Source organism: Amyelois transitella, chromosome 2 (genome assembly GCF_032362555.1).
Source record: "Amyelois transitella isolate CPQ chromosome 2, ilAmyTran1.1, whole genome shotgun sequence".
In the NCBI taxonomy this organism is placed as follows: Eukaryota; Metazoa; Arthropoda; class Insecta; order Lepidoptera; family Pyralidae; genus Amyelois; species Amyelois transitella.
In genome coordinates, this window is record NC_083505.1 from 10,558,243 (window position 1) to 10,582,868 (window position 24,626).

At 37.5% G+C, this 24,626-nt stretch overlaps 1 protein-coding gene across 2 annotated transcripts; it reads left to right on the forward strand.

Annotated features, from left to right (window-relative positions):
• The first annotated feature begins 1,196 nt into the window (after positions 1–1,196).
• Positions 1,197–24,626, forward strand: LOC106128980 (rho-associated protein kinase 1). Of its 2 annotated transcripts, none has more exons than XM_013327383.2 (13): positions 1,197–1,847; positions 3,602–5,530; positions 6,035–6,216; positions 6,613–6,822; positions 13,550–13,740; positions 14,018–14,192; positions 15,633–15,790; positions 16,063–16,264; positions 17,022–17,290; positions 18,798–18,946; positions 19,360–19,485; positions 19,795–20,017; positions 20,247–24,626. In XM_013327383.2, the coding sequence occupies exons 1-13, from the start codon at positions 1,667–1,669 to the stop codon at positions 20,338–20,340; spliced, it is 4,089 nt and encodes a 1,362-aa protein (XP_013182837.2). In that variant the 5' UTR covers positions 1,197–1,666; the 3' UTR covers positions 20,341–24,626. The 2 variants fall into 2 exon arrangements, with proteins under 2 accessions (XP_013182837.2, XP_013182838.2); XM_013327384.2 differs by having other exon boundaries at positions 6,056–6,216.

A 24,626-nucleotide genomic window follows, 5' to 3' on the forward strand; every position in this document is an offset into this window, starting at 1 on the left:
AAAAAATAATATGAATGAATGAATGAACTACTCATCTTAAATTTCATTGTCTATGATAGCGTAGCATCGTGTAGACGTGAAATAAATCGCTACACGAGTGAAATGGCTTGGTACCAAGTTAACTATATATCTGATATACCCAATCTATATCCCTTGCGGGTAGGATAGAAGCCAACAGTCTTGGAAATACTAAAAGGCTACGTTCAAAATTATGAAACAAAGGTTCATACTCACTTATGCGATATGGTACAGAAATACGTACCTTCATACATATAATAACGTGTACTACTACTTGCGTAGTAGACAGACCCAACAGTCTTGAAAATACTGATAGGCCAAATTCAGCTGTTGGGCTTAATGATAGAATTGAGGTTCAAATAGTGACAGGTTGCTAGCCCATCGCCTAAAAGAAGAATCCCAAGTTTAAAAGCCTATCCCTTAGTCGCCTTTTACGACATTCATGGGAAATAGATGGAGTGGTCTTATTCTTTTTTTTATTGATGCCGAGAACCACACGGCATAACCGTACAGCAATATGAGTAGCTAATTTTGCAATTTTCTTTTACGCTTTCAGCAGTTTTAGTAGAAATAGTATGCAATACATCATTTTATGCAACACACATTACACACAAAATACAAGAAAAATGCATGTATAATAAGTTCCGCAATATTGTTAGATATGCGTCCATGCAGGACAGACAAGTCACTAAAAAAAAAGGGCGCGCGATGCAATGGAATTTTGGAAATTGATTCTACGATGAAACCGGTGCGGCATGGAGCATCGACATCGTGATGACATATCGTGGGACAAGTCATGTCATGGATATGCTTAGCCTGGATATGAACCCTATTTCTATCACAGGCAAGTATACTACCCAAGTATACTGAATATACATCGATACTACCTATCGCTGCGCATAGGGGCTGTCAAGATAAAGACACGAAACTTCACGAACCCACAAATATAACTATACCCACGAATAACTAACTATACAATCTGTTTCTGTACGGCGAATCTTCATAACAAAGGTCGTGAATAAACAGTTGATTGTGTTATAACTTACGTCAGTGACCCATTACATTGATATCGATTGAATTCATTAGTCGATTAATAAAATACAGCACTATTTAGACCAAAGAGAATATAGTCACATATGTGTTGCTAGTATACAAAATCTTAAATTTTGTATTGCACAGTCGCCATTGCGAACTTACTTTGCAACTTAGGTCTAACTTCACTTTATAAATTGTTCGATCATCCATCGTTCATCAATCAAGCGGTTATTATTTCTCTATTTTACATCTATTTTTCAATATTGTGCCAATTATTGTTACGATTAAGTGTTCATCATTGATCAATAGTCAGTAGATAAGTTCTAAATGCAATTAATCAGACGTTTATGTTTGCAAACGTGCATATGCTTTGTTGTGAGAACCACCTTTATCTGCTGTCATTTCAAGCTGTAAGAGACATTTTTTTGATAATGAAACATAAGTTGTACAACAAATGATAATTTAATAAGCGGAAGACAGTACCGGGAGTCATCCAACAGTATCTTGCATTTGAGTGCCGTGATGCCAGTAGTGATTTCAACCGGGGCAGCATTCGGGAGAATGTGCGGTGGTGTTTAGCCCTTGTGGCAAAGGACGCAAGAAACGATTGAGAATGGAGACGGTGAAGGACGAGGAGCGGCTGCGGCGGCTGCGTTTGCTGGAGGAGCGGTTGTGTGACCCTCGCTCCGCCGGCAACGTAGATTGCCTGCTCGACACTGTGACTGCCCTGGTATCCGACTGCGACCACCCGGCAATACGTCGCATGAAGAATGTAGAGGCCTACACGAGCAGATGTAAGTTACTTCTTTATGTTTGACTGTCCATTCATATTATGTTCATGGGAATTGTTGTTTTCTATATGAACAGATGTTTTATCAACTGATACTGATATAGAAATATCAAAGAATTTGTTTCTGTATGATAGAAGCCATGCAATCAAAGAGTACTACAATATTATTATTATGTAGGAAATTATCAGTTAGGTAGTTAACTACTGTATTTGTATGTTATTGTGTATTATTCACCTACTGATGGATGTTGATATTTCTGATTTGTTATGCTATGAGTATATTCTGAATGTTTTATCTTTTGACTCTAGACTCTTTGTGACTTTGTCCAAGTGGTTCCTTTTTTACAATAAAATAGGAGCCTGTCTTCTTCCTTAGGGTCAACTATCTCTGTACCAAATTTCATCAAAAATTTGTTCAGTGGTTAAGGCGTGCAACCAGATGACAATTACTTTCGCATTTATAATATTAGTAAAGTAGGGATAGTAGTTGAATTTGACTTATTACTTACTAATGAAGTTCCTACCTAGTGATGTGTCACTGTAACTGATTTTTCATTCAAAATGCATGTGTTCTGTGTACTTTTGTTTCTTTTTATAAAATTTCAGGTGAAACTATTTTTTTTGCTGTGATTTCATTGCAGAACTATACTGTAATAAAAGTGGTAGAGAGAGATGATATAATTCATGCATTATAGAAGTTTGGATTCGGAATCACATCTGTGTACACACAAATGAGAGAGAGAAAGAACAATATATTGCTAATATGCAACGTGCATTCATATAATCACTCCTCTTACCCAGAAGGGTAATACAGACTACATCTTTTCGCTTGCCACATATTCTGCAAACTTTTATCACTTTATGCACATTCATAACTCTCTTCATGAAAACTTATTGGTTAAGGGTACATTTGACCTTACCTTTGGACAGGATGTCCCCAATTTGATTGAAATTCCTTCCCATTTACATTTTCCTTAGTCTATCAGTCATTCATCTTCTCCACATTAGCAAACCATCTAAACATTCCTTTTTCTATCGTCATTACTTTAAAGAAAAATTATAGAGCCAGTCATAAAATAATTATAGAATAGAACATTTTCAGCATGACAGTACAGTATAATCACAATGTTGTTATAAAATCAGGATTCTCTTTTATTTACTTTGTAAAAACAGAATATTAATGAGATAATCATAGTTCATATAAACTAAGTAGGTACTAGTTAACTGATTTGAAAACAAGTCTTACCCTTTAATAGGTTGTTGTCCTTAATTTGAAAGTTGGTTGCAGAGATATTGGAGACTCATTATATGATAAGTCATAATTGGCTGGAATGCTGGGCATCTTCTTTATTAGGACCAATTAAATTTAATAGTTTGATTTTAGCCTAATTAATTTTCTTATACCTCTAAATATGTGTATGAAATGAATCTATACCATGTTCAGCTGTATGGCTTTAAAATTGAGATTCAAATAGTGAAAGGTTGCTACCCTGTCACTAAAAAGAAGAATCCAAAGATAGCCTTTCCCTAGATTGACTTTCACAATCTTCATAGAAGGAACTGTCACACACTAAGTTTTTCCTTCGCTAGGTGCCAGATCAGAATGGAATATAATGAATATGATAAAAGGTTTCTCACAAGAATTTTGAAAGTGACACCATGTTTTTTTATTCTCAAATCACAAAAGATTTTCAATTTCTTATTTGACTTTACATATATTGTTTGTCAAGCCAAATTATAATGTTTTATTTGTTCTAGATGAACAGTTTGCTTCAGAAGTAGTTGATCTGCGTATGAAAGCTGCTGACTTTGATTTGATCAAAGTAATAGGTCGTGGTGCATTCGGTGAAGTTCAACTAGTCAGACATAAATCCACACATCATGTTTATGCCATGAAACTCCTCAGTAAAGTGGAGATGATCAAACGGTCTGATTCCACATTTTTTTGGGAAGAAAGACACATAATGGCTCATGCGAACTCAGAATGGATATTAAAGTTGCACTTTGCTTTCCAAGATCACAAATATCTATACATGGTGATGGACTACATGCCCGGTGGTGATCTTGTTAGTCTTATGTCCAATTATGATATACCAGAGAAGTGGGCCAAGTTCTATACTATGGAAATTGTGTTAGCGTTGGATGTTATACATGGAATGGGCTTTGTGCACAGGGATGTGAAGCCAGATAACATGTTAATTGATAAGTATGGCCATCTGAAACTAGCTGACTTTGGTACATGTATGCGTATGGGACCTGATGGCCTTGTGCGAGCCAGTAATGCTGTGGGGACACCAGATTACATCTCACCTGAGGTTCTACAGTCTCAGAATGGTGAAGGAGTCTATGGCCGTGAATGTGATTGGTGGGCTGTGGGAATTTTTTTATATGAAATGCTGATAGGTGATCCACCTTTTTATGCTGACAGTTTAGTTGGGACATATGGCAAAATTATGGATCACCGAAACTCCCTACAGTTTCCTGACGATGTAGAAATTTCAAAGGAAGCTAAATCACTCATTCGGGGTTTATTAACAGATAGGGTAAAAAGACTTGGCAAGAACAGTGTGGATGAGATAAAGCAACACCCATTCTTTATTAATGACCAATGGAGCTTTGATAACCTGAGGGATTCTGTTCCTCCTGTTGTGCCGGAATTATCTAGTGACGATGATACAAGGAATTTCGATGATATTGAAAAATCTGACGCATTGGACGAATCCTTTCCTGTACCTAAAGCCTTTGTGGGAAACCATTTACCATTTGTGGGTTTCACATATAATGGGGATTATCAGTTATGTGGAGGCAAGGCCAAGCAAGTTGATGTGGTAGACACAATCTCCAATAATCATTTTAATAATGTTGGATCTGAATCTATATTGCAGCTAGAAAAACTCTTAGAAAGAGAAAGAGATATCAGGCGAAAGTTGGAAGATAGGCAAGAGCATTTGTGTGCTCAAGTTGAAGAATTAGCAGAAAGAGAATCTAGAAACAAAAAAATAATTACTGAAACAGACAAAGAACTGGCACTATTAAGGCATAATATAAAAGAATTACAAAGAAAAACTGAAGTGGAAGCAGAATCAAAGAAGAAAGCCGAAGCCAACTACCATGAAGCGAAGCGGCGGTTGGAGGAGGAGCAAAGCAAAAGAGCTAAGGAATTTAGTAATTTACAAAGTTATAATGACAAAATTAATGCTCTCGAAAAACAGCTGACTGAAGTGCGTGAAAAGTTAAAACAGGAGTCTGATGCAGCAGCAAAGTCTAGAAAACAAGCTGCCGAACAATCAGCAGCTCAGGCCGCCGCGGCGGCGCTCAGCGACGGCACGGTCGCGAACCTGCGCGCTCAGAGAGATATCCTAGAGCGCGAGCGCAGCGCGCTCTCATACGAGCTGGAAGCTGCCAAGGTAGCTAAACAGCGCGCGCTCGCACAGTCTGCTGATGCCGTCAGCAGGTGGAACGCAGCTCAAGCTGAACTAGAGCGCGCGTCGACCAAGTTGACACAAACACTTGCAGATAACCAGCAGCTTTCAGAGCGCTTATCTTCACTGGAGAAAGAGTATGCCTCTCTGGCCCACGAGCTACGGGCCGCTCAGCACATGTACCAACAAGAAGTCCGCGCCCATCAGGACACGCAGCGGTCGCAGATGCTCTCGAAACAAGAAGCGAACCTCGAAATTGTGAAAGGTAAGTTTATTTGAATGGTTTCGGTTTCTGTGCCCCATAAATTAGCCTTAATGCTATTTTCCTTTGGTATCGATCAAGCTATGTTGTTAACACTACCCTGACATATTTATACATACAATTCACTTTTTGCATGCCTCAGGAACATTGGAAATAATATTTAAAGGTATTGTTGAGTTTGCTAATATAATTCCTAGTAATTAGTTGTATGCTAGAATATGGTTATTTCTTATAGTTTTCCCTGTTATCTGTAATTTGTCCCAGTTTTTATATTTTTAACTTATTTTAAACTATTAATTGATATTTAAATACTAATTTAGCTGAAGAGTTTGCCAGCACTAGGAAGTGCTTGCATGGCAGTCACTTAATATGCTGACAAAATATAATTAGCTCAATATTATTATTGACTGCCTTTGGCGATTAGCTTTTTGATAAAGCAATTTAAATATTTTTTTGTGAACACATCCATAAATGCGGCAAGTTTTTGGCATGAAAGTTTGGTGTCAGGTGATGTTTGTTCCCCGCCAGCGCTGCAAAGCAAGCTGAACGAAGAGAAGACGGCCCGGCAGCGCTCGGAGTCGCAGTGCCAGGAGAAAGACCGCCAGATGTCCATGTTGAGCGTGGACTACCGGCAGATGCAGCAGCGGCTACAGAAACTGGAGGGAGAACACCGGCAGGAGAGTGAAAAGGTAAGGTGATCTTTTGTAGATAGCAAAGGTGTCAAGCTTTTTTGGTGTTCGTTCATTGCGATTATGTTTTTTGTTTTAATTTTATTACCTCAAAAGCATGTTATAAATTTTTCATAATTAAGGTTTAGTAGCGCAGTTTTGGCTTCGATTCAGAGATTCATGTTTAACTAAATACATTTCAAGGTTTCAAAAAGAAAAGGATAAGAAGAAAGTTGATGATTTAATAAGTAGTCACAAAAAGTCCTATTAATATCAATCAATATGCATAAAATGTTTCCTTTTCCCAAAATTATTGGTAGTAAAACCTGAGATTTGTGGTTTGAGGAGGTCGCTGAAAAGCAAATCATAAAATACATGAGAAATGACATACTCGCTAATACGTCTTCTACCCTTCAGGTGATCGGCTTAGCGGCGGCGTTGGAACAAGAGCGCGCCGCCCGCTTGCAAGCCAGCGGCGAGGCGGCGGCGGCTGAGGCGTCAGCGCGGGCCGCCACCGCCGAGTGCGACGCGCGAGCCAGGGACTTACAAGACGTGCGCTCCGCCTTGCACGAGGTCGAGGAGAAATTGGCCGCAGCCAGCGCTGAGAGGGACATGCATTATGCCAGGGTGAGTTTATGTTTAAAATGTATTTATTTTATTTTGATATTTATTTGCTGACTCATTTATTAACAATGACGCAGTATGAATTAGCAGGTGTGAATTAAGAAGTTGTAACTGAGAAGCTAGATTTATAGGATCACTTCTTAGATACCCCAACTCGAAATCATTTTGGACAAGTACGACAAAGTTTTTAGCCATTCCCTTAGTCGCCTTTTATGGCATCCATGGGAAAGACTTATAACTTGCGTATCGCGGCATCATACATACATACATGTTATCACGTCTATATCCCTTGCGGGGTAGACAGAGCCTATTGGTGCCGGGAACCAACCACACGGCAGTTACATAATAACTTGTATGAATAAATTCAAAATAGTGTTAAACGGATACTTGCATTTTTTTATTGTCCTGTTTGATTCAAATGTAATGATTTGAATAAAAATATCTATATTCATCTCTCCTCAAAAAGTTTTGTTTGTACTTTTAGTCCGGGGCTATATTCCTCTGAGAATTTTCTAAAAAACCTAAATCTGTTCAGCGGTTTCGACTGCGTCAAAAGATATATCAGTCACATTTTCCATTGATGTAGGTATACATACAATAGTGAAGATGAAAGGTGATTTTAGCATGTAATATTTTAATGATTGAATTGAGCAGCTAGTCGTATCGATCGATCGAGACTTAGTGTATGATACCCATTATGAATAGTTAGAATTAATTTATTCAATTTGAGCTCTTTGCATTTACGAGTCTTTTATTGGACTAAGAAGATAGTTGATTGTGATATTTTATTGGCAATGTCGTGTATGACTTATGAAATATCAAAAGCATGCAAAACAAAGCTCTGAAGCGTAACAGCTGATCGTGTCCACCATGACGTGGCTAGGGATCGAATCAAGGACCGTGAACGTAGATGAGGCATATTTTATCTTACTTCTCTCCCAATTATTTCGGTTGCCTTCAAGAGACGTAGAGAGAGGGAAAGTCAGCGTTATAGGTACTTTTTTCACCGTGGATGTACTGAAATCATACTTAGGCAATTCAAACATATTCTGCACAGCACAAAATTCGCAGATTGAGTAAAAGAAATTCATAGGTACGGTTCTTGCTATAATGCTCTCTTGTTATTTCTAAACTAGATACGATTCTGAAAACTGCTAAGTACTATACGATTAAAGCGAGGTCTTAATCATTGCCATAGTATTGATGCGATTATTATAAAAATTAAAAACAGATAAGCCGCGAGATACATAATCCTTTTTATATTGTAATAATGGTGACGTCATATTTTGACGGCCAAGTCAGCTGTCGATGGTTTCTGTGGCCGAGTTCATTGTCATTGTAAAGTCTTGATGGTCTGACGTCGTGCTAAATAATAAATATTGCGTATGCGCACCAGCGGAACTGACCACGAGGATTATGTCATTCTATTTTAGTGAAAACGTACTGGGTTTTTCAACTGTTGTAGGAATTCTTAATAAGCATTAATTCTTAGTTTTAAATATCATCTCAAAAAATCGTATTTACTTTGCAAAAAGGGCGACCTTGTTCCTATTAAGAAAATTATTACATTTTAGTACTACCATACAAGCAGTTGATTGATTTGATAACTTTCACCACCACGAGTGAACAATATACATAGTTTGTATTTCAAACGTGTGAATTTTTGCATTACGCAATTCATCTTCACCATCATACTCTTTATCAGAAGAAGTTAAGTAGGTATCTGAATTGGGCTAGGAACGGTAAGAGTACTATTAATTATTAAGGTCTAGAGAAATGTCGGTTACATCATTATCTACTAGGCTTAAACGGTAAGGTTGATATGAGTCATATACTTGGTTTGCATTTTTTCGCTTGGTGATTTACGTCACTTGATAATTTTAGAAATATTCAAACTATGTTTGAGGTTTTAAAGGAAAAAAATACAAGGACTGCTCATAGAATGATTTTGTTTTCACTAGTTTCAGAGGCCGTGGAATATACTAAATCTTATACTATATAAATATTGGATTATATAATAATCTATATATATAAAAGCGAAAAACACTCACTTAGGAATCACGAAATCTCGAAATCTACTGAGCCAATAAAGATGAAATTTGGCAGGAAGGTAGATTTTAATTAGGAGGGATCCACTAAGAAAGGATTTTTGGAAATTCTATTCCTAAGGGGGTGAAATAGGGGTTGCAAGTTTGTATGAAACTTCGTAATTTTTAGGGTGGGATAATTACTTGAAATTTTAGATTTAAATTTACGGTTTGATTAAAATAATAATCCATTATTGGATTTTGAAAATTGCATTCCTAGGGGGGTGAAATAGGGGTTGCAAGTTTATATGAAACTTCTGCATTTTTATTGTTGGACACATGAAATTTTAGATTTTTTACGATTAGATTAAAATAATAATTCATTAATTAAATTTGAAAATTGCATTCCTAAGGGGGTGAAATAGGGGTTGCAACTTTGTATGAAACTTCGTCATTTTTAGTGTTGGATACATTAGATTTAAATTCACGGTTAGATTAAAAAAATAATTCATTTATTGGATTTTGAAAATTGTATTCCTATCGCGGTGAAATAGGGGTTGTAAATTTGTATGAAATTTCTTCAATTTTAACGTTGGGCACATGAAATTTTAGAATTAAATTTTGGTTAATATGAAATAATTATCATTAAAACATTGGATTTTGAAAACTGCATGTCAAGGGCGAAAAATAAGGGTTGGAAGTTTGTACGAAACTTCGTTTTTTGATGGGTGTCGATGCGCGCGAAGTCTTAAATTTTGGTTAGTAAAAAATACGTATCAGTTGCGGAAAGCAGGATGGCACTAAATAGGATGGGATGAAACAGGATAGGACTGGACGGGGCAGGACGAGACTCAACAGGTTGGGACGGGACGGAACAGAACGAGAAGAGACGGGACAAGACGGGAGAAACCATATGAATTTAAATCAAATATAAACTTAAAATAGTCCCACACGATACGGGATTAAAAAATGGGTGAAATTTTATGGCGTATCCGTATAATCTAAAATAAATTTGCGCGGGCGAAGCCGCGGGCAAAAGCTAGTAATTAAAATATATGTATATTAAAAACCACGACTGACGAATAAATACTTATTCCTTGGAATAAAATATAAACAGATAGACAGTTTTGAAAGGATTATTTCATCGTTAAAGTTGAATGGGAATAAGTATTTATTTATCAGTCGTGGTTTTTCGCAGGTTGGAATCTCATCGCGCCGAAATAGTGTCCTAGGATTACGACACAGTGAGTCATTGTCTTGACTTGAACAAACATACATGCACAACTTTTGCCATATATGTTGTACTTGTGCGTCGCGAAATAAATAAAAAACTGTCTCGACGCGGTTTTCCGAGCTTCTTACTCATGCATTGTGAATTCTGATGCTATTTGGTATATTATTAAAATTTTATTCATTAGATTTCTCGGAACCTTTGACAATATTAAGCTCATTGTCATATTAATACCTAGTTACGTTTATAAATAATTGTGCAATACCTGCGTCAGCTATATCTGCGTTCATTATCGTAACCTAGTCGTGTACAATAACAATTTCTAAGATAGGTTTATGATATTCTTGGACGACTTACGAATAATATTGTTAGACCGATCATAATAAAACTGTTAAATTAATTTGAACTCATATCTAGTTATATCAATAAGCGGCCGATTGCGAAAATTGTACTTAGGTATTATAAAATGCATTTAGAGAGTGCGTGTATTAATGTGTATTTTCCGATATTGTAAAGTTCAATTGTGGCCATTCAGTCTTTAAGACTGTTGGCTCTGTCTACCCCGCAAGGGATATAGACGTGACTATATGTATGTATGTAAAGTTCAAACATACTCCCTAACTAGGTTGCCTACAAAACTAAATAATCAGGACTCTTTATCTTTACGGACATGATAAATTATGCACATGAAATGGGACAAATATTTCCTAACAAAGTGCACGATACATAATTTAATTAACTAATCAATATAAGACAAAACATAAAACAATTGTTTAAATACATCTGTAATATATTATTTATCTTTTAATCAAAAAACAGTTACAAGTTTTATTAGTGATCTCTGGATTATAAACACAATGTAACCGGTAACCGCTAATAGATTAGATACATTAAGTTTGTACGATTTACAGCATCTTAAAGATAATGGCGCGGCGTTGACTTAGCACACTTTCGTAATATATGACTCACATGTGCTTATAATCCTGCTTACAAAAACGCTGATAATGCAAGGATTATAAGTAAGATCGTCTTAGAACACGCACGAATATGGAAATTATTTCGTTTTTTATAGATCATCTTGCTCCATCTTCATCTCAATTCCGATTCGACACACAAGCTCCGGCATACAGCTTTGATATAATTTGATAGATTTTTACAGTTGGCTTCTTATGGTAATATTTACACTAGGTATATTCTATTAGAAAATTTACAGCACGTAGTTCTTATGGAACCACCTACCCAAAATGATCTAACAAAAAGGTTCACCAGATCATTTGACACGTTGTTTTACCCTACGCGTTTCCGTACTTGGCTAAAAATAACATGTTTCTGCACATTGGTACCGCATGAATAGGTATCCATTGTTAACCTTGATATTTATGACACGAACTTTGAGATCGCTTCTCTTGATTATGCCTTAGTAAGGCGTCCGCATACAGTTATTCGTGCTTTAGTTTATTCTCCTTTCACCCCAACGTGCAGCTGTTTTCATTAAAATATTCAATCAGAAATATGGCAGAAGATATTTCGTAATATTGAATAAAATCATCTCTTTCCTCAGCCAATTAACGGACATTTTTTTTCTTTTAGTACTACTAATAAACATAGAACTGAACGATAGTACGGACAAAATGAAGATTTCAAGGATGAACATATGTATGTTTGTTAAAACTGTTAATTCTTGATTGACCACTGCAGTAATATATTGAAATACATATTATTAAAACAAACAAATATAGCGTTGATAGAGTTTCAAAAAGGGTATTATATGGATTGAATATACCTTGCTGCAAATATATGGATACATTAAATTGTTTTAAGCTAGCAATTCAATCGATTTTACAGAACATCATTTCACTGGAAGTCCGCTGCTAGTATTCAGAGTTTGATATCTATTCTAAGAACGCAGCGAATGTTAAGAGATACGTTAGACCTGCTTTAGTTAAATTATTATGCCGATTACATGTGTTCACATTGAATGGTAGTGAAATGTAAAATTATGCGTACTAGTTCGCTTTGGTGTCGCAGTTATATACCTATTTTTAATCATACGAAGCGCACTCTTATGAGTAAATATTGAATGTGTTGGAATATTTGATAATAAAATATGAAATTAAAACGAAGTCTTTTATAAGATCTGAATAAAAAGCAATGAATTCTGAATTGAATGCAAATAATAGTAATTATAATGAAGCTATCCGCTAAAAAGGTAGAATGTAATAAAACATGGTAGGAAGTTATAAAATATGGAGATAAACAAGCTGTTTGATAGGTTATAGATTCGAGTAAAGAATAATCTTTTTGCCATTGCTGCCAACAAGTGGATTGTAATGGCCCAGATTGACACCGATAAAACACTGTTATTTAGTAATGGTATGAAGTATGTCCCACGTATAGTCGATGATGACGATATTCTGTAAAGCCAACACAAAATTCGAAATTAAAGGGAATATTTTCGTAAAATCTCAATATTAATTTTATAATATGAAACAGCATTCCAATTTCATCATGGTGTACATAATACCTACAATATATAGAAATATGTATAATAATAATTATAATATGTTTATTATATGACAATTGTCGCGTCACATAGCGACTGTATGAATTAATACGAATGCTGAGCAAACAATGTTGACATTGGAGGCTGGCCTATAAAACACTTGCGTTAATGCACTTTTATGTGCTTGAATGTTATGTCGCACTATTTCCTGATCATCTTCTGTTAATTCTTGTTAATAATCTTGGAAGACTCGTATTAAGATGATTTTATGGCACTGTACAAGTAGTTATTTGTATTTCTCGGTTGTCATAACCGCAATGTCATATTACTTATAGAAAAAATGCGAACTTTAATTGTAGCAGGCTATGGGTTCGTTTTAGTTAAACGTCTTAAAAACCGCTACAATTAATTTTTTTTTTAATGCTATCCACTTCTTTGTTTTACGTAGTACCTACTAAAACTACTTTTCGCCATTAATCTAACATCTAGTATTTTAAGAAGTCAAAGTTATCTAAATGGCTGCAGTTTTATATATTTTGCATTTATAAAATATTTTTTTACGAAGACAGCTACAAGTTATCTTTCTTAATTTCTCATTCGTTATCTCACGATTCATTCACCCAGTGTATCCAACCAAAAAGTAAATATTTAGGAGTCCAATGTTCACTGTTACGTTAAAATGTCCATTAGTCACGTCACTATTTATTGATTCTACATGCTGTATCTTTGTTTAAATCTGTATACCTAAATAACCTACGCTTTTCATAATTTCTTTTCTCTATTTAGAATCGATCGAAATAAAAAAAGAAGTGTGCAATAAGTACAGCAGAGTTTAGGACCTCTTTGGATGATAAGATATGAACCACTTTTTAACCTTCTAACAAACGCAACTGTCTCAATACCTTCCTCACATTTTGCCTTTTGCATGTTAAATCTAATCGTAGTCTAATATGATTGTATTGTCAACAGTGTGAAGAGCTCCGCAAGCAGTTCGAGAACGAGCAGCACTTCTGCCTCATCTACCGCACTCAAGTGAACGAGCTTCAGCGCCAGGTCGATGAGAACTCGCGGTCTACGCGCGACCTGGAGCAGGAGCGCGCTGGCCTCATGCATCAACTGCAGCTGGCCATCGCCAGGGCTGACTCCGAGGCTATTGCTAGGTAACATGGCTTCTGTTTTAATCCAGTGAAAGAGTTTCAGCGGCAGGTCGATGGGAACTTGAGGACTAGTCGACAATTTGAACAAAAAGTAGCTAAGATATTAATTTGGTCTACAATTATGTAAAAACAGTTTCATAGATGATAGAATACATTTGTTCATAGACTCACAGATCACAAAAAAATGTCATTGATATTATAACATACAGTAAATAAGGCATTACACATTAAACTATACCACTCGAGTAGAAAAACCTACAGCTCATCTCTTTATTTCTAGGTCTATAGCTGAAGAGACGGTCGCGGAGCTGGAAAAGGAGAAGACGATGAAGGAGCTGGAGATGCGAGACGCGCTGGCGCAGCACCGCAGCGAGCTGGCGGCGCGGGACGCCGTCGTGCAGGGCCTGCGGGACCGCGACCACGAGAACAGGGCCACTATCGATCTGCAGAGGAAGGTAGGGCACTTCTTGTTAAACTAGGTTGTGACGTTTAGGTAAAACGTTGCAGGAAATGTAACTTTAAGATCAATAGAATAAAAACAACATTAATAATTACTAGTTTTACAATTTTAAAGCGGGCGTGGGTTTAGCTATAGACATGAGATCCAGCACGTAGCCGCCAAAGGATAGCGAGCTACTTAACTCGATGAGCGCTGTAGTAGTCCAAAGGCGAAAGCCCGGGGCGTGCACGCGCGTGTATGTGCGCCTGTGCTGTGAAGATGGCGCAGGGGAGACTGCAGCGGTACAACGTCATAAGGTCAATAAACAGATGGTCGTCGAGATGCAAAAAGAGAACACAATGAAGTAACTGCAGAGACGAGACGCGATGACGCTCTCTTTGATTCTCGTCACAAGAATTCCCTGTGATCAGACTTAATGGACTATATTTTCTGCTGTGTGGATTTTTGTTATGTCACTGATTCATCATGATACGATCATTCATGTCGGTTGTTGCGGTCGAAGAATTTATTAGAACAGTCGATTGCAATGGTCTTATTAAGATACAAATTTACGTAGAAACGTAAAAAAAATTACCCCGCTGACTGAAACACAAAGCAGAATAATTTTAAACGGATAATTTTATAATTAAAATAAAAGTTTTATAACAAGGTATTATTGGAATAAGTACCTACGAGAAAATTTACAAATTTACTTCACATAATGTTACAGGAAATTCAAAATTAGGTACAAACAGTAACGGTGTTAGAAATAGAAAATATTTGGAATACGGAATATTCTCCGGCATCCTTGTAATAATATTGTCAACAGATGTAGAATAGAGACGCGTTCTATTTTGGTGATTTTACCGGCGCTTGCGTCGCGTGGGCTCGCCGGTGGGTGTGAATTATTGAATCGCTCGCGTCTCTCTTTGATCCCAATGATCTATATAGTCGCCTTCGATTGATCGCCGCATTGAATCATTGATGTCTATGATTTTAATCACGAGCATACTTCCGATTAAGACCATAACAAACAAGGCGATTAAGGAAGTGTGTAATAATAATGGAGTACTACTTCTATGTTTTTCTTGCCATTTTGCGTGCCTTTCAAAAGAAAGACGTTATCTATTAAAAAATAGATAACGTCATGAATATTTCACTCATCAAACCAGGAGTATACCCGCTTGTTTTTTCAGCGGTTAGATTAAAAATTTGTGAAATTTTATATGCAGTGCAAAATATTATTAGTAGAAAATTTGTTTTGTTTTGCGGTTGGTTTGTCTCTAGGGCACCACTTATTTATGAAATCCCAGTATCACCTATACCAACCTACGGCTTATCGTCGCCGAATCATGGGAAGAGTAAGACCTTTTCTGGACTCTTTACAAAATATAATTTGTGTCTATTTAGTTCTTTATTTATGAAATGATAAAACAAACGTTTCTTTCTTAATCAGGAGGTAGACGAACTCCGCCGCAATGGAACAGCGCTGGCCGAGCGCGTGGCCACCCTGCAGCGTCTCCAGGAGGAGGTGGACCGCCTCAACAAGAAGCTCAATTCCGAGAACATGCTCAAGCAGCAGGCCGTCAACAAGCTGGCCGAGATCATGAACAGGCGAGTGGAATAAGCTATAAGATTTATTGGCAATTGTGGTCTTTTTTAGCTTTGCAGCGAGAACAATAGCTGCAGAAAAGAAAATTCTCAATGTAACTGACGCATAAATCGATTTAACAGTAATTATTTTTTAATACATTTAGAAACATAATTAAGTAAATATTTTAACCAATTATTTTTCTGCAGAATTTACTTATCCGACAACTTTTCCTAGAACTTCTTTTTCGATCATTCAGTGAATAGTGCCTAACATTTGTGCGTTTGTTATTCAGGAAAGACATGAACCCGACCAACGCCAAGGCGAAGAGCAAGATGTCGGTGCGCAAGGACAAAGATTACAGGAAACTGCAACAGGAGTTGACTCGGGAGAAGGAGAAGTTCGACCAACTTGTTGCCAAGCTCCAGCGGGACTTGCAGGACACGCAGCAACAGGTGGTGGAAGAGCAGCAGACCAGGCTGCGGCTGGCTATGGAGGTATGAATTGTGGTACAAACCAGGTTTAGGAGACGTTTGATATCCGCCGGAAGGGCATTGAATACTTTGATGCACATCACATAACAGCTTTTCAAATATAGAGCTGTTTGAGGAAGTTTCGGCTAACATCTGACTATACAAACTAAATGTAAAATTAGATCCAATATGAGTTAGGTTCCCCCTAAAAGTGATCAGACGGGAGTCGCTTCGTATAAAACCTGAATCACCCAATCCAGGATCCATGGTCAAATGCGAACCCCGGGCTCCTCTCCAAAGTGGTGAGTATGTAACCGGGACTAATGCTAGGAGGAAAAAAAATGTTGTTTGTAGTTGATGTCATACAAAGTACAGGTATATCTATCTTACATTTTTCATCTGTAGGCTTTCATTATCCCATTGTTTAAAAGCATCGTTACCTTCTTCAGCAAATGTCTTGCGGTGGGAAAATTTTGGTCGAACGCTTCATAGAAACCAAGTCGTTGGGACTATTTGGTAGATCACCGACTTAATAAAGGCTAAAGATGACGCGCCTGCACTCTGGTGTGAGGATTTAATGGGAGAACTTAACCCACATCCATACAAACATATTGTATCGCATACAGCGCATAAAGATTGTGTAGATATTTCCATTTACCATTGAGACTTTCAAAAGTTCTCAACAAGCGGCACGATTTTTTTGAAATATGGCCTTTGATTTTCGATAAAAAATTACACTACTAAGTAGTTATATTAATGATCATTGTAATCCTTTCCTCAGGTCGACAGCAAAGACGTAGAAATCGAGCAGCTCAAAGAGAAACTCGCGGCTCTTACCAGCGAGACGGCGTCCCAGTCCTCGGCCGACGCCGAGGACGGCGAAACCGAGCAAACCCTGGAGGGCTGGCTATCTGTGCCTTTCAAACAGAATATTCGTCGCCATGGATGGAAGAAGCAATATGTAGTCGTATCTTCAAAGAAGATTATATTCTACAATAGTGAAAGTGATAAGCAGAATACGACAGACCCTGTCATGATATTGGATTTGAGGTTAGTACTACAGTATAAAAGTCTTGGTAGAAGTGAACGAGCAAAGCCGGTAGGGTATGCTTTTCTGTGCCCTTCAAACAGAACATATACTGTTGCTGCTGGAAGAAGCAATATGCGGTGGTGTCTTCAAAAACATCATATTCTACAATGCAACATACTACCGAGCCTGTTATGATATTGGATTCGCGGTTGTATATTAGGTCTTAGGAATGGTTTACATAAATATGTTTTACCTTCGCTCTTTCTCTTAGTCTGCAACTAATCTTACTTGACAACATGGGGGCTGATCATATATGGAACTGGCTTTCTAAGTGCAATTGGAAAGGTTTATGACAAAAAGCCTTATATTTTGGCAAGTCATCCTATTAAGTGACTTATGCGGTGCTCTATTAGCTTTTAGATCATCTCCATCTTCCCTCGATACTAGAGAGACAGAGAGATAAAATCGTGCGTTTTGGGGTGATCCGAACTCGAGCCTTTGCCTATACCTAGCTGCGTTTATGGTTGGATCCGTACTCTATTACCTATATTTTTATGTTTTAATCAATTCTTTGTTGCCTATAATATGGCTTTTTTATTAACATAGTATTGTTTTGTTTGCCGTGTGGTTCCCGGCATTGCCGTGTGGTTCCCGGCACCAAAAGAATAGGACCACTCCATCTCTTTCCCATGGATGTCGTAAAAGGCGACTAAGGGATAGGCTTACAAACTTGGGATTCTTTTTTAGGCGACAGGCTAGCAACCTGTCACTATTTGAATCTCAATTCTATCATTAAGCCAAATAGCTGAACGTGGCCTTTCAGTCTTTTCAAGACTGTTGGCTCTGTCTACTAGACATGTGTCGTTCCGGACCGTAATAGTTCTCGGAACTATGTCCGGAGGTGGAACGATATCGGTCCAATCCAAACTGATTGGCTTAGTCGGTCCACAGTTCCTAACATATCCGCGACCAAATATGAGGGCGCCGCCGTGCCGCCACCGCGCTGCCGCAAAATAGTAATCACACACTTCATTAATTTCGTAATATTCTTAGATACTTATGTAACTATTCAATGTTATTTAAAGTAACAATTGACTCCAAACACTCATTTGTAGATTGTAAAATAATTTACTTTTGGTTGTCAGTCCTAAGCCTGCCAAGTATGAAGGTAAATCAATTGATGTGAAGTACATTACATAGGTGCTATGGCTATGGTAATATTATGTCGTGTCAAGCCATGTGTATTATCTATTCAAAACATATGGCAATACGACGACGACTGTCGTCGTCGTCGTCGTAGTTCCATATCCAGTTCGTGGGTAAGTAACGCGCCCTGCATTGAAAATTTTAGCGGAACTAGATAGTTCCGCGAACATGATAACGGAACTAGTTCCACAGTTCCGATGAACCGTTCCAGGTTCAATCCGATCCTGAACATGATTGGCACATGTCTACTGTCTACCCCGTAAGGGATATAGACGTGATGATATGTATGTATGTATGTAGTATTGTTTTTACCTATTACAGCAAAGTGTTTCACGTTCGATCGGTGACGCAAGGCGACGTGATCCGAGCGGACGCCAAAGACATTCCGCGGATCTTCCAACTTTTGTACGCCGGCGAAGGCGAGGCGCGACGCGATGGGTGCGAAGCCGCGCCAGACCAGGACCATCAGGGTGAGTTTATTCAGCAATATGTATTGTAGCAAGAACGAAATGTCGGGCTCAATTGTAACCAGAAGGAAGATTTTCAGTCATGGTGTAGTGGTAAACTTTGTGACAGATGCGAAATGCATACTTTTTATGTCTGTCCTTCTTGTACCTACGTCATAGTTTTTGTCTATAGTACGTCTATCTTGCTGTCGCGGAGATCAAGTTATATTTTAAGGACTAAGGTGTTATTGGGTACTCATGGCTCCGACGATGATTAGTCAAAGCTTATTTTTATGTTCCATCTGTAAAAATCGCTTGTAGTAAAATAAATTGAGACGTAACAAACGGGAATTGGAATATTTGTTATTCGGCACAATTTAATCATTTATTTTGGTTATGATGCGATATAATATAATAATTTTTAATGTCTTTTCCAGGCAACACAGTCCAGCACAAGGGGCACGACCTGGTGAGCATCACGTACCACATGCCCACCGCGTGCGAGGTGTGCCCGCGCCCGCTGTGGCACATGTTCCGCCCGCCGCAGGCCTACGAGTGTCGCAGTGAGTAGTCTTACATTACGTACTGACAATCAAGGGTGTAATCCTCGCTCCAACACTCGCATGAAATTTTTATTTGTGCATATTTATGAATACTATCTTGAATGCTTTGACTTACTTGTTTCAACACTATTTAGATCATTTTGAAATTTTTGTGTTCATGAAATTTTGCGGTCTAGTAACTCTTTCGAATACTCTTTGGTTTCTTCTGTATTTTGCGTTAATACAGATTGGAAGTTGATTCGATCTTGTTTCCAATTTTGGCGTAAATATGCGACTGGCAGCCTTATCGCATTATGCAATCTGTCGCAGGGTGCCGCATGAAGGTGCACGCGGAGCACGTGTCGGAGGAGGCGGGCGGGGGCGTGGGCGTGGCGGCGTGCAAGCTGCAGGCGGACCGCGCGCGCGAGCTGCTGCTGCTGGCGGGCGCGCCGCCCGAGCAGCGCCGCTGGGTGGCCCGCCTGGCGCGCCGCGTGCAGCGCTACGGGTACCGCGCCGCGCACACCAACCACGACCACACCAAGTTGTGCGGCAGGTACAACGAGCCTACGACAATCACTCCGTTTTATAGATTTGAGCACAAGTCGAACCATTGAAATACAAGTTGAGACCAACCAACCAACCATTGAGAGGAAAAGTTGTACGAAAGAAATCCACACTTTAATATTTATCATTCAAGAATAGATTATCGGGTATTGCAATAAAGCACATAATTTTCGCACAGTTCTAAATTTTTCTAATGTATGTATTGTTATGTGTTCCAGGGACTCCATGCGTTCAAACCTGAAAGCTGCGTACATGAACGCGTCGCAGAGAAGCTCCACGCTGCCCGCCAACGCGTCCATGCAGCGCCAGTGAGAACGCGCGCCTACCAACACTAGGAATTGAAACTACCACGTTTGTACTAACATTCCTTTCCTTGGAAATGGCCGATAATGTAGAATAAAGTGATCATGTTTTGATAAACATTTACCAATTGTGTCAATTAGGACGTACAGTTTAACATTCGGTCATTTTTAAATAGAGCTTTTTACCCCCATACTAAACATATCCGTCTCGAGTTCGCTCGTAGGTCCGTTGATTAGTTCTTGATATTGTCACTTATACAATCAAAACACCAACTGTTAATCGTATACCTAAATTTGATGTAACAATTAGCTAGTCTTCTAATAATATTTAGGAATTTTATCAAAATTATTTACACGATTTCAGCGTTACTGCTGTGATAGTTATTGAATAATATTTATGTTAATATTATGTACTTAGAGATACGGCTCAGTTTTGCATAGGTTTTGCGATACGCTGACGCAATAAGCTCTGGGAGACGTTTGGAATGCGTGATAGCGCAAGTGTGGCTACGACGTAACACTGCTGACAGCGTTCCGATAACGTAACATGCTCTGCTCATGTTTTGGGGCAAATATTTTTTGTGCCACTTATTATGTATTGAAAATTTATGCTCTCTTCTTGATTTGGATAATTTATTGGATTTGAATTTAAAATTTATTCAGTTGTTTGACGATAAGAATTGAATATAAGAAAGAATAATCGTCGCCATCAAAGAAAAAGTAGCGTCGTTTGAAGCATGTTACAATAAATAATGTTTCGAATACTTGGTTATGTAAATATTAGATATGATAATGTGTTGATATTATGATGTTTATTACGCCTATATCTACGCGCGTTGGCTTTTTCAAAGGTTTTATTTTAATCTCAGTTCGTTTAGTGCTTCGGTGGTTCTTAAAAGTAGTGAAGGGCCGTTAACAGAAAGGAAGGTGGTAACCGCTGCCGGCAACAGTTACATAAGACCAAGTTGATTGTATTAAGTTTGATTGTCGGGCGGCGCAGGCGTTGTGGTAGATTGTCGGAATTAGTCGACGACCTTCGGCGCTTGTTCATATAAATGTTTTCGCCGGTTACCTGCGTCGACACGTGCCTTTAAGCGCTGGTAGGCTGCCAGCTTTCTTTCTGTATACCTACGGCCTAGGATCGCATATCAAAGCGGTTGTAGAGTTGTTTGTGCCTTTTATTAACGTAAATTACATGACATTGTGTGTAGGATGAATTTGGATTTGACTGTAGTGGTCGGTTTAACGGAAAGAGAAAATATTTTTTCGGTCAGGACAAATTATTGCATTATGTTTTATTCCTTTTTATTTTTATACAAAGTCTAGTTTCTATTTTTTATATTTTGACAGGCGTTCCAAAGCATCGGACATACAGGTTGATATTTTTTTTACTTTCGCATTTAATTTTATTCGTAAACTCGTGTCTATGTTGATAAATAATTGAATAATGGGATAAATTACCTACATGCCAATAATTTTCCAAATATCAACTAATATTCAATTACCTACCTGTTAATCATCAACGTATAATTATATTAAACAATAGTTAAGAACACTTCCGCCACTTAATACTAAGTTCACCAATAATTAATTGGAAAGAGAACTTTTAATGTTAAAACGGATATAAGTCCACATGGAGTGATATATTGATCCTAGATTTACAAGTAGGACTAAAGTACACTACTGTAAAGTCCAAGCCGCAGGGAGTTAACCTAGAATAAGTACAGTCGCTTCGCATTTGCAAATTAACGAAAACCGTGCCATAACATGTTTAGTTGATTGTCCAGTATAGTTGCTCAACCTTCTTGACCTGCGGGACTTTGCACTAACATTGTCAAGCCCTATGTCCTATTTAACCTCTCTCTTTATCCTAAGGGTATTAGCAACCATTGAGTGAGAGGGAAAATAAGACATTTTTCTTGTCAACGGCAGTGAATAGACACGCAGCGCGGTACTTAATTACATAAGACTCACATGGGCTTCCTCGTGACACAGGAACAATTTATATTAGAATGTATTGAGCTTAACTAGACACCATGTAGTAAATTGTAACTTTTAACACCATTTATAAATGCCTAATTCTGTACAAATTAATATGCTGTTTTGTATCATTAGAAAATATCACTATTTGATATTCACAAACAATTTACCAATCATAGAAATAGTTTATATTAACTATATCGCAATGTATATTACTGTGTAGACTCACTGAAGCAATAAATAAAAACAGTGTCTTATTAAACTCAATAATGTGTGTTTGTAGAAAATTGGTGCCAAATATATTTTTATTTTGGAAAATGTACCATGTAAATGTGCATTAAAATCATGGTTGTGTAAGTTAACACCAGTGTTATTCGCCTTTCCTGCATGTAGCCATGTATAAAGTACCATTATGATCTGTTCGACGGTAACAATAATATTTAGTTGTGATCTGAAAGTACAAATCGAGTGGACTCGCATTATGGTCCCGGCGCTTCGTTCGGTGTTTACAAAAAAGTAATTTTATTAAAGGGATTTTCAGTTTTCTTCAAAATCAGTTTTATTTCGAATTAACACAATTATATTATCGTTTCTCTTGTCGGCCAGTGAGATTGAGAACAATTTTTGCGCGATTGATCTGATTTTTAAAATAAGTTTGTTTTCTTCACCAGTGTTTTCAAACTTATTCTGCAGGCAAAACCTGTCACAAAGTCGCTTAAAGTTCTATAGGGTTAAAACGTAAGATTTGTCTGAAAAAGCAGGGTTAATGATAAGTTGTGTGTAGCAGCGAGTTCTTCGCGCGGTCGCACGCAGGCGCTGTGGTGTACCTTTGGATTAGCGATTGTAGGAAGTTGACGCCCTGCGACCACCCGTGGTGCTAAATGGAAGCAGGCCTCCCGACGCAACGTTGTTATAGTGCTTCTTGTTAAAGGTTAATGAACTGTTTATTATTGCTCTACTTTACTACTTTACATTCCTGCAACGAATGCTCTGTTGAGTTTTGTTTGTCTTAGTTTATACTGACTCAGGTTCATCTCTGTCGCTTTGTCCAGTTATTGCTATTGTATGTTTTATTAGTTTTAAGTAACCAATCTCTTTCATCTGTGTATTGAAAAAAATGTTAAAATTACGTACTTAAGTTTCTGCAATCGATCTTTTAGTGTTACGCTTATTTTTGAAATGCATTTTAATTGTTATGAGGGCAGCTATCGTCGTCCGTGTTGTTTCATTCCATGCTGTATCATATTATACATTGTGTTAACTTTCAGAAATGGTTTTTGCCAAAGAAAATTTCTAAATCGCAAGTAATGATTTACGATAATCATTTCATTCAGATTTCTTAGTCGAGTTTTTTTGAAATGCTTATGATTCAGTGGACAACACTCCTGTTATCACGAAGGTACGCGACCCATCGTATTATACATGTTTCTAAAATTCACCCTCAAACAAAACACGTCAAACTATTTTTCGAAATAATAGCGATAATGACGTAGGTATCCTGTTTTAGCAAATGTACCTCCAGATAAATATAAAATAAAACCCTTTTATAACTGAGTTTAATGACGGGTCGTATACCTGGCAGCTAGAGTGTGATCCATTCAGCTTAATAATTAATTATACTGTTATTTACTATGCATAATGTGAATAAACCTGATTTTATCATATGACATTTTTCGGGAGTATTTTTCCTCCAACCTATATAAATGTTGGTTATTCAAGAAATACTCCCAAATTGTCTTATAAATAAATATAATCATATACATTTATATGGAATTGTCATGATTATGTAAATTATTTATTATTGCTATGTTTTACATTCTTTCTATTGTAATATTTTATTTATCATGCTAAAATTGCAAGTTCCTAACTTAGCTAGCTTCTGTGTATACATTACTTAGCCAAGCCGCTTCGCTGACGTAGGGATCATTGGTATAACTGTTTATAATTAGTGAGCAAACCATAAGCTATATTAATACTGATAAATCTATTTTTTCATGTGTAGTATAATCTCCGCGACCTAGCGCCATGACACGCTCGGCCGGTCCCATTATAAATAATGATCAAAACTTTTGTGTCATGCAATACTAAACCACGTGCCTTAGCTACGGCCCACTCCCATATCACCTGGGCAGTCTATTTTATATGTATCAATAGTTATTATAATGTAAATATGTTTTGAATAAACCGATATTTTATGGATTTTTTAAGGAAATTGTATATTGTAAAGATTTTAATTAATTTTATCATAAAATTAATGCCTAGCTAATAAGTGCTACATTCATGGAAAATAAATAACATTACAACAAAGATATTGTT

Coding starts and splice junctions, on each gene's coding strand:
- LOC106128980 (XM_013327383.2), top strand. CDS start 1,667: ATGGAGACGGTGAAGGACGAGGAGCGGCTGCGGCGGCTGCGTTTGCTG. Junction 17,291..18,797: donor GTCATGATATTGGATTTGAG/GTTAGTACTACA, acceptor TACCTATTACAG/CAAAGTGTTTCACGTTCGAT. Junction 20,018..20,246: donor CACACCAAGTTGTGCGGCAG/GTACAACGAGCC, acceptor TATGTGTTCCAG/GGACTCCATGCGTTCAAACC.